At 45.7% G+C, this 11,613-nt stretch overlaps 1 protein-coding gene across 2 annotated transcripts in view; it reads right to left on the reverse strand.

The window, feature by feature from the left end:
• Positions 1–4,243, reverse strand: part of gse1b (Gse1 coiled-coil protein b) — a 247,540-nt gene extending 243,297 nt beyond the window's left edge. For both annotated transcript variants that reach the window (XM_066685208.1, XM_066685207.1), the window contains exon 1: positions 3,491–4,243. In XM_066685208.1, the coding sequence (XP_066541305.1) occupies positions 3,491–4,243 (753 nt within the window). The remainder of the gene's footprint in view (positions 1–3,490) is intronic.
• Between the last annotated feature and the right edge of the window lie 7,370 nt (positions 4,244–11,613).

The raw sequence follows: 11,613 nt of genomic DNA on the forward strand, positions 1-11,613 counted from the left end.
CCTTGCGCTAACCTAATTGTTTGCCATTAAACAGTGAATTCTTCCATGACCAGCATGGCCAGTATTATCTGTCAGTGTTTCCTCTCTGTTCCTAGGGCTTGATCAGGCTCATTGTTTCTGCTGCTGGGCGCGTTCCACAGTGCTCAGCCAGTGAAACCCGTCTACACTCCAATCAAAACACCTTCACAAAGACACCGCTTCCTCTACCTCATCCTCTCTCATTCATCGCAGTCAGAGGCAGCCTCAAGAACGACTTAATACAGCCACTCCTATGAACACCACTTAGCAGCAAGGCAAAACAGCTGGACAGACACTGGAAGAGCTTCCACATATATAGGACATGTGCTGGTAGAGGAAAACTTTCTTTCATTCTATTTAAGAAAAAAAAACTTGTAACTTTAAGAAACACAATCATATCTGAACTCCATTATTTAGTTCCATTATTATTTCTTGAACCGGTTCAGTTCAGGATTCTTAGAACGTTGGTGGTATCCAGTAAATTGGCACGTTTCCACCTGTTTTTGATGGGAACCAAGGGTACATCATCAAGGGTTTATCCACTGTTTATAATAGGTTCAGATCAGAGTGGTTCTGAGCTGTTATTCTAAGCATGTGAAAAAGTGTGAACAGTGAAAATAAATGTTGCCAACGCGCCTCGAGTCGCACCGACCACCACTCCTCAAAAAACACAGATGGAGCATTTTCTTGTTTTTATTTCCATTAATTTGCCAATTTTCTTTCCAAATCACAAATCAGATAACATGTGGAAACAAAAGTTTCTGGTTCAGGAAGCACAATATGTTGGTGAACATGTGCTGAAAAGTTCTAGGTTCACGAATGGGAACTAAATTGTTTTACTTTGGTGGAAAAGGGCTAAAAGTAGTGATGACACTGTCATAGCCACCTGAAGACACCTAAAGAACCGAGGAGCTAAATGTGAACTCAGGACAAATACATATTCTTTGGGCACTTACAACTTCCTGCATTTATCTGTCAGTTAGTAAGTCAGTAAATGAATAATACAAGTAAAAATCACTTAAAAAACAAGCAAACAAAACTAACAAACATACAATATTTAAGTTGCCATTTTGCATGCAGATTTTTTTCAAAATGGTTTCCCTTAGGAACCAATAATTTGAAAAGAAATTTAATTGAATTGTTTTTTATTAGATATGTGTGAAATACCATTTTAAAAAGAATAAAATAGGTTTCTATACCAATATTAAATTAAAGGGGAAAAATTTTATCTGCATTTGTCACTCATACTTTATACTTCTATACAGTATAAATTAAATGATAAAGTTGAATAAAGTATCTTATTCACACCCTAGTGCCATCAACACCTTCCCACTAAGATACATACCCGATCTTGCACACACACACAAACAAACAAACATAGACACACATGCCACACAGCTTCTTGCCCCTGTAGCTGCCCTGCTGAGTGAACCCTTTGATCCCTGTGTTCATGTTACACCTGATGAATGCTAGTATGGGACATATACACCTCCATGTTTCTCCTCATACGGTCACCCCTCCCTGAGCTATTTATTGGCTTACACTAGATTGGCCTGAGCCTGCTGGCCTCCAGAGGCCAGTGTCCAAATGAAGCTTGGGGAAGGCCCTGTCAAGCTGGCCTATTAGACTGGAACGTTTACTGTTGCAGGGACAGAGTAAACAACAACACAGCATGTTCATCTTTTACAGGCACTCACTGAGCATTTAAGAGAAACACTATACTGAGCAGAGCCTTCCTTTGCTCTCAAATCAGCCTGAGTGTCAACATGCAAAAAAAATGAATTCCTTTGAAATCTGGTCCATGCTGATATTACTGTATCATATAGATCCTGCAGATCTTTCTGGTGCATAAATCTCCTGTTCTATCACATCCAAATAAGGTCTGGTGACTGGAAAAGCCACTGAAGAAAATGAAACATGGAATCCATATGACCAGTTCGAGAAGTGACTTTTGCTTTGGGACACTGTGCATTATCTGGAAGTAGTCATATGGAGATTGGAGAATTGTGGCCATGAAGGGTGCACATGGTCAGCCTGGTCATCTGTGCGCCTCAAAAGAAATCAAGGTCCGCCAGACCAGAATACATAAATCCAGTCTTCAAATGGCTTCAAATGTCCAGTTCGGAGAGGCTTTGCACACTACAGCCTCAGCTTTCTTTACTTCACACAAGTGGAAACCGATGTGGTCTTCCGCCTAAAGGTCTGACATGTTTTGAGTTCTGAGATTCATTTCTGCTCAGCACACAGAGTGATCTTCTGAGTCTTTCTATCAGCTGGAACCTGTCTGACCCTTCACCACTGATCTCACTCATCAGCAAGTCATTTCTGTTCACCGAACTGTCAATTGCTTTTTTCTTTTTTTAATTGCCCCATTCTGAGTAGACTCTGTAGACAGATGTGCATGGAAATCCCAGCCCTTCTGGCACCAACAATCAGGCTATGGTCAAAATCATTAAGATCACATTTTTCCCCATGCTGATGTGAACAATATCCCAAGCTGCTGTTTCATATCTGCATGAATTTATGCATTGCCTGGCAGTTTTAATCCTCTACCAGGTCAGATTGCAAGTTGTAATTAATGGCGGTTTGTGACTGTTTGGAAATTAAATAAACAAAGTGTGGTCTCTGACATTTGCACACTGCCTTACACACAATCATTAAGCACATAAGTGCACATCCCACAGCTAAACCCACACTGTTTCTCTTATGTAAACTACACATGCTCTTTAAACGTATTCTCTGTGAACACACTCTCAGTTCTGTTTCTTCTCTCTCTCTCTCTCTCTCTCTCTCTTTCTCTCTCTAACACACACCAGGTCCCAGAGTTAGCGGAGTGTGTTTTTAAAAGCAGTCAGAAGAAAGCAGCTCTCTCCCAAAATATTTATTTCTATGATGCGACAGGCTCCACACTTTATCTACCCCCTGCCTCACTGGGCCACCCCACTGTCCACAGTGAAGCTTGAAAAGACAGTCTGTCAACATCACACTCCAACATCAACACATAGGTCATGCTTTACTTATCTGTGCTTCAGATGAACTACCTCATGCTGGCCCAGGGCACCATCACAAACCAGGAACAATAAATAGGGCTCATAGAGCACATGGACCAACCCCCAGTCATTTAGACCAGCAATAGAAGATGTGCTAGCTTCTCTGTGGTACTCATCAGTTATACTGTCATAAGAAAATCAGAAACTTTATAAACCTTGTTTTAACATCTGTTCACGTACTCAAATCTTGAAAGCTGTTTTTCCAAATGTATATTGGTCATCATTCATAAATTTATACCACAACTGGGGTTTTCGAATGGGCAAAGAACTTAAATGTTATGGCAGTGACAAAAACACATGCATGTGCAAACATTACATATAGCTTTCATAGTCCCGCTGAGTAACCTGCAGAGTGCCAGAAACTGAGAATCCGATCGCTGATGGACGCAGCAGAAACGTAATGTATGTAACAGCATCCTTACCTTCTGTTTACCTGCTGCTGCTCCTCCTCGTTCCACGTTCTGGTCGTTCTGACCAGCCAGCACCATGGCCTTACATTCCGAGCAGGAGCCGATTGTCAGCTGCTTGCCGTCGTCCACCACCAGTGTGCGTCCAACCCTCGGAGCATACAGGAAGACGGGCAGCCGGGCCACAGTGACAGCCCTCAGACCCAGTGGCCTCTTCTTTTCCCGCCGACAAAAGAAGCAGACGAAGGTGTCGCAGCAGTACTGTCGCGACCAGGGGCTGCTCGAAGGGCCCTGTCCTGGGCCCTCGTGCAAGGCCCACTGTCCTAGCAGGTCATGATAACAGAGGGCACAGGACGACACCAGGCCTGTGGCATCAGCAGGACGGGCACGAGGAGCTGGTGGGTGCACCGTCAAGAAGGGGAAGAATGGTTCTCGCTCGGTGCAACGACCTGGAGGGTTCACTCGAAGCTGGTACTCCGTACCTGGGGAAAGCTCTGCCCCACACAGGTAGCAGACTGAGGTGTGGCTTGTTGCTGTTGCAGCTCGGACGGAGGTAGAAAGGGTCCCAGGGTTGACACTGGTGGCCTGGTGATATCTCCCAAGGAAGGTGCTGATAGAAGTGATGAGTTCCTCACTGAGGCACAGACGGTATGCTGCCCAGATGTCCTCCAGGATGGAGTAGCAGGTGCTGCAGCAGTGCACCTGGCCATCGCGCATGCCCTGGGCATCCGGAGGGCATGGAAGCAGGTTGATGAATGGGAAATACATCGCACCACGGGCTTTGCCCACTCCTGCACGAGCGTAAGCCACTCTGACATCCCTCCTGCAGTCCTGTCCACACAGGTAGCAGGCCTCTTTGGACGGCCGTGGTGGAGTTGCAGGAACAAGAGGATGAGCCGGGTGATGGGTTTTGGACACTCTCTCGGGTCCGGTTCCATCAACAGAGCGTGAGAGAGAGTCAGCGGTACCAGCTTCTAAGGGCACCATATAGAGCCGCTGGAGAACGGGCACATCGGCCAGCTCAAAGGCCTGCCACTGCTGCAGGAGTGAGGAGTGACAGCTGGCGCAGACTAAAGTGCGTCCGCCAGGGCTGAGTGGCACTGCACCAGGTGGAGGCGTGTGGAGCCACAAAAAGGGGAAGAAAGGCTCAGCAGTGGCTCGCTCCTGCTTCTGCACGCTCACCTGGAAGTGGGCACCTGGCACAAGCCTCCTGCCACAAACGTAGCATGCACATCTCCCCCTGTCCTCCTCCTCCTCGCTGGTCATGCTGAGCTCTTTGATGTCTGAGGCAGCGCTGACATCAGCACATACTCGAGATGACGCTGCATCCTCCACGCCCACGTCATGCTTGCTGAGGCTGCTGCTGCGTGGGAGAACACGGTCACGGTGACCCATGACATCAGCGCACGCTCTGGATGATGCTACTTCATCGATGCTCATGTCATAGAAGAGCTGCCTGCTACTGCTGCCGCCGTGCACGACCATTCCGTCACGATGCACGTGATTCAAGACGTGCGTCGCGCGCCTTTCCGTTCCATGCACCTCGCGAGACCCATACATAGCCATTCGCGCGCTGTGCTTTCCAGCTGCGTGGACGGTCGCGTGCGCTTTCCCGTTCCCACCGCCTTCGTCCTCCTCTGGCTCGGGCTCGTTCTCGCTGTCGGAGAGCGACGAAGACGAGGACTCGGAACCGTCACCGATGCCACTTCCCATTCCTCGCGCCTCGGAGTCACCGCGCGCGAGCCGCCGCGGGTCACACTGGTGCGGCCGCTTGATCCAATACACGCGCTTGTCCAGCGGCGTGCGGCTGCGCTCGAACGCGTTCCACTGCTCGCGCAAGAAGCAGTGGCACACGGCGCACACCAGCGCGTACCCGTCTGCGCCAACGTCACGCGCGCCAGGCGCGGGTTCCTGACCCTGCAGGAACGGAAAGCACGGAGCACCGTCGCGGGCTCGCGCGCGCACTGACAGCCGCAACTCCTTGCCCGGTGTCACGCCGCTGCCGCACACGAAGCAGTGCACGCGCTCCTCCTCCGCGCTCAGCAGCCGCTGCTTCCTCGCCGCCGCCGCGTGAAGCTCCGTCATCTTCCAGCCGCCTCAGACCGGGTCTGCGGCGTCACTCTCGCCTCGCATTTGCTCGCACGCGCGCCGTGAAAACTTTTAGAAAGTGAGGGAACGGGGGAGGGAGGGAGAGAGAGATTGTTCTGAGGGAGGGAGGAGGAGGAAAAGTTCAAACGGCGTCCCGCGAACGAGCGTAAGAAGACATCCATACAGTAACGCGAGCAGAGAGAGAGAGAGAGAGAGAGAGAGATCCGCGGTGGTCTCTGGCTGTTAAACGTGCGCGTCCGTGCCCATCAGCAGCTGCTTCCTCGCTTAAAGTTCGGGAATCCTTCTGCCGCCTCGAACCGGGCAGCGCCGTCAGTCTCACTCTTTAGCATGAGCTTACAAGCGCGCGGAGGAAAGTTTTAGAAAGTGAGAGCGTGCGTGATGCCCAAGTTTCAAAAGAAAAGAAAGAGCACAGCTGTCTGTTGTTTTGAAAGAGAAAGCTGTCCCGGGTGGAGAGAGGCGCGCATGAAGAGAGAGAGAGAGAGAGAGAGAGAGAGAGAGAGTTTTCGCTCCGCTGTGATCTTTGGCTGTTAAAAGTGTGACACAGCGCCTCTCCACGTGCAGCTCGCGCAGACGGCCAGAGGCCAACAGCTGGACTCTCCTCATTTACGGAGGAAAAGTCCGGCATGGAGCATTTAGCTGTGTCCCCCGCGTGTGTTTGGGTTTGTTAATATCTCTCTCTCTCTCTCTCTCTCTCTCTCTCTCTCTCTCTCTCGCACACACACCACACACAGCAAATGTCTGGATTAGCAGGTTTTGTTGATTTTCTCAGAGACCGTTACTCAGCAGCAGCACGGCAGGTGATTGGGATTGTTCTGCATTGTTGACTGTTCACTGGGTAATGACTGAGTAAATTGTTAAAGGGATTTAGTATTTTGCTTCTTCACTGTTACATGAATCGTTCCTTTAGTGACTTAACAACATAATGGAGGATAATTTCATCCCAATCCACTCACCTACAGAGGCAGTTGTAGCACGTTCAGAGCTGTGGAAATTCTTTCTCAAGCCACTTTTCAACATCCTTCTCTTTTATATCCCCCAGATGCCAAATGAGCACTGGCCTGTGCTCCTGGGTTGCTATCTCTCACACACATGCACACACAAACACACACACATACACTGTGGGGGTGGGGGTGGGGGTGCAGATGGTGGATAAGTGAAGACAAACATTATTTGTAACATTACCCCCATTTAAAACTAACATTGATTAAATCTAGTAGTTGATGGTCTTATTTCAGTGTTTTTAATCTGCATTTGTTTTCAAACAGGCCTTCATTAAAAATGTAATGTATATTTAAATGGGTTAGGCAGCAATATTAAGGTTAGGAGGTCATGCATTTAAACATTTGGTTGAGCACCATGTGCCATTTAATTAAACAAACAAACGAATGACAAAAAAAAAAGAATGATGTAGGAGCAGGCACTGTCAGCTTCCCTAAAACCACTGAACCTAATTATATCCATACACACTGATGTACCAAACACACAGAGACTACAGTGAAATAGTGGCTGTCTAGATGTTTACATCACAGCTGAAACTGAGGGATGATGTCATGTTCCTTAGGTGTTCGCTGTGATTCAGCTTCAGACATCACTCAGAAAGAACAATGTAATTCATCCATTATAGCCCCTGTTTCATGTGTGTTTCTTATCCCTTGCCATCAGATTTGACCAAGAATATGATCAATATGACTAATCTGTTCTGATTGGCTGCCTTGAATTGTACTGAACTGTGTTGGCTTTGTGACAACACAAATACAGCCATGGCCTAATGTTTAGAGAACTGGAAGATGCCCATGACCCACAGGGAAAACAGGGGCTGAGAAGTGAAAGAATAGTCCTCTCATCCTCCTGAAAACCACGGCCTTTCAGCAGGGCACCTAATACCCAACTGCCCCCCAGGTGCTGGGAATGGCTGCCCGCTGCTCCAGGTGTGTTTACTGCCCCTAGTCCACTAGGCTGTGTGAGTGTTCACTGACATGGATAGGTTCAGTGTGAACATGTTTCACTGTATTTTATATTTTGTACATTTGCATTTAGTCATTTTAAAATGGGCTTATGAAGCTTTGTTTCCCTTTTTGCTCTATACAAGTGGGACAGTCTACAAAACATTTTCATAAAGCCATAAACATTTTTGCATGATAAGGCTCTTCTATATTTTTGCATGGTGTTGTTGTGGTGTGTTACATTAACAACGTCTACAACACTAGAAACTATGAGCTAAGTTAACACAAGTGTGCGCTCTTATTTTCTAGGGTTGCTAAGTGACTGAGTCTCATCATCTACTCCATAAATTTTGATGACACTAGCATGCCTCCCTCAGCAGTCATATCCCCAAATTCATTAAGAATTACATTCCAGCCTCACATCCCAAATGGCAGCCAACTCACTGTGAAGGGACCTGGGAAACAGAAGCTCTCCTGGCACTCATCGTGTTCTCTGTCTCCCCCTCTATGTGCCCACAGAGAAAAGGGCCAACAATCTTCTTTCAGCATTTTCTCACAAAGTTGTGACACAATTCATTAACAGCTACACTTTCCAATAGATAGTGGACCACTGCAGTGGGGTGTCTGTGCATTAGAGCTTAATTCATAAACGTCACAATCTGCAGGAAAGGTCTTCTCCGGGTGAACACACACTGAAAGAAAGAAAGAGAGAAATGAGCCGTGTAATATTACACCTACAATCACTTACGGTCTTCCCTACTAACATGCAAATTTCTCAGCCCAGCCTTTACTGTCTTATCCCAGACTTACAGACTACAGAGGAATAATTTGGATATTTTCACTTTGAAAAATCAGTTCATTAATAGCCTCACATATATATATAAAATCTTAAGTCCCACAACTGTAAGCGTCCCATTCCTTGACTGGATATTACACCGCCCTCTACTGTCAAAGGGTCAAAATGACACTGTTTCATTTTTCTTTTTTACAATGCAAGCCACTTAAACTAAAAACGTACCATGTTTGTGACACTGTTAGTTACATTTCTAAATATCACTTCCACAGACAGGGGTGAAATTGTATAGTTCTAAGTGAAATGTAAGCAATATATAGCATAAGCTCTGTGCCCATTTGAATCTTTGGCACACTCTTCTCCGAATGGAGCCGTTTGGTTTTTTAGCTCCTTGTAACTCATGTGATTGGACTTGATCAGCTGTGAAATGTTCTTTTCCTCATCCTTTGTCTTTTTTTCAGCACCCTGTCTCTCTCCCTTCCTTTCCTCTCATCCTCATTTTCTTTGCCAAGGCCTTTCCAGGCTGGTACATTCTGTCCTGCTTTGGCTGGGAACGTTTCTGTAGAAAGCCCCTGGATTTGACACCTTAAATTATATTACCTTCCTCAATATTTTTAAGCATATCATTTGCACATTATGTACTACAGAGGATTAGATGGACCTCCTGCAAATATATGATTGGCTGAGTAGCAGGTATGAGGTAAATCCTTACTTAACAGCAGATCAGCTAAATAATTAGCTATCGCTACCTAGCTGTGCTACGTGTTTTGGATGCTGGTACGTTACTCAAAATCATCACCAGCTAAACCAGCACCAGGCATAAATTCGTGTTTATTAAAGAAGTAGGCTGTTGTTTGTACCCTCTCCTCATTTGTCTGTATAATTCAGGCATACTTTGTTATACAGAACTTGGTGTGCAGTGTGTACTACCACTAAAATAGATTTTTTTAGAGGATGGAAAACTATTTGAAAAAACGGGCGCTTTACCAGGGGCCTCTCTGAGGAAACAAAATTTAGTTTATAGCGTATTTAGTTGTCAGCTCTAAACAATAATTTGACAGTTTACTCCGGATTAAAGCTAATTAAAAAATTTCAGAAAGTTAATGACATGAGATTAAATATTATTTACAAAGGATAAATTTAAAAGTCACAAGGTTGGAGTTAGCTTCTTACTCACAGCTTATTGGAATCTTCTGTTCCACCTTAAATGACGCAGCAATACGTTACGTCCGCGATTGGACGATTGAATATTCCAGTCAATCTGCAAAAGGGGACATTCATGCTGGTGCCCGGGGGGGGGGGGGGGGGGGGGAGGGGAGGGTCAGAGGAGACTGTGTGTGGCACATGCTTGGGGAGGTGGGGCTTCTGAAGCAAGGGGTGTGTCTGTTTTGCTGTTTAAATTTTGAGTACCACACCTTTAAGACAAAGTAATGAAATATGAACTTACAGGTTTGGTGTAATTGGTTTATTCATTTTATTTTTTTATTTTTCTGCATGGTTTGGGGACATGACAGGTCCTTACCCTGCCATGTGTATTAATGTGACAGTGATGACAAGTAGAATGAGAAAGCCAGAATGCCTAGATTCAGAAACATCCTGAGACACTTTATTAACACAGACTGCTGAGCATGGGACACAGAGACTGCCTGTGTGTAGAGATGTTTCCGCATTACCTGTCTTATAACAGCAGACACAAAATACACACATACAATGCACTGCCTGTTTGAGCAGCTGAAATGCATTAAAGAGACACCTTGTTCAGTGATGCCTTCCTAGCAAATGTGTGTGTGTGTGCTTTATCATATATCAGAGCAAACTTGGTCGTTTAGGCTGAGCAACAAAACAACAAAACGTTTAATGTATTTATGTGTTGCTGTGTGTTACACTTCTGCATACACAACATTGCACAATCAACTTTTAAACTATAGTAAATGTGTGTGTGTGTGTGTAGTTCTAAAAAATAATAGCTAATATATATATATAGATGTAAATATAAAGGTTTTGTTCAGACAGCCCTAAAACACACATGTATCTATGTGTATGTGTGCATGTGTCTGTGTGCATACATTTGAAGCATCTGGGAGGGATTATTCTCCTGTTTCTTCATGGCCTCTGTTCTGCTGTGTATTCCCATCGAGAGACCCCTGAGTCCTCTCCAAGTTCTCACTGAGAGAGAGAGAGAAACAGGGAGAGAGAGCAGAGAGAATGTGGCCGTTTGTTGGCACGCGTTCAGACATGACCCGTTACAGATGAAAGTGGAGCTGTGAGCTCTCTGGCTCTCTCGGTTACTGGGATTTTCCACCAGAGCACTAAAGCTCCAATGCCCAGCAGCTCCTCGTCCAGTAGGGACACGTTCTGAAGAGTGGGTCTCACCTGGGCTGGATATCTGGGCAACAGATGCTGAACACTGTATCATACACCAAATACACTCACACACTAGAGTTTGATATTTGTGTGAACCAGATGGGCCCTGTAACCTGTTTACTCATTGTTTTGGATTAGGTAAACGACAAAATTAAAATTTTATATACAGTTATAAAAATGCAACTGGATTGCACAGTAGATTTTTTCAATGATAAATAACATCTCCAAGTTCACAGTAGTGTCTAAAATATACTGGTGCTGGCATTAGATTGACAACTGGTTATATTAATATTCCCAGACATTAAAAAAAAGAAAATAAAGGAAAAAGAAATAAATTAAGTCAAATCTTTACATACGAACATTTTAAAATGAAGTCCCACATGTGGAGTAGAAGACTGGAAATCGATAAACACCTGCAGTGTGCCCTACATTATGCCTCTCTCATAGCCTCCAGCAAAAGTGTCCTGGTCTATACATTCATTCATTCATTATCTGTAACCCTTATCCAATTCAGGGTCGCGGTGGGTCCAGAGCCTACCTGGAATCATTGGGCGCAAGGCGGGAATACACCCTGGAGGGGGTGCCAGTCCTTCACAGGGCAAACACACACTTACACACTCATTCACTCACACCTACGGACACTTTTTTGGAGTCGCCAATCCACCTACCAACGTGTGTTTTTTTTGGACTGTGGGAGGAAACCGGAGAACCCGGAGGAAACCCACGCGGACACGGGGAGAACACACCAACTCCTCACAGACAGTCAGAGACAGGCCCCTGGAGCTGTGTGACTGCGACACTACCTGCTGCGCAACTGTGCCACCCTCTGGTCTATACATATTCTCTCAATTTTTCAATATTCTCCATTTTCTGCACAGACTCAAATATTTCTTTCCCCAATGTTGCTGTTTAAACTGCACAACTTATTG

This window comes from Hoplias malabaricus, chromosome 11 (genome assembly GCF_029633855.1).
Source record: "Hoplias malabaricus isolate fHopMal1 chromosome 11, fHopMal1.hap1, whole genome shotgun sequence".
NCBI classification, from domain to species: Eukaryota; Metazoa; Chordata; class Actinopteri; order Characiformes; family Erythrinidae; genus Hoplias; species Hoplias malabaricus.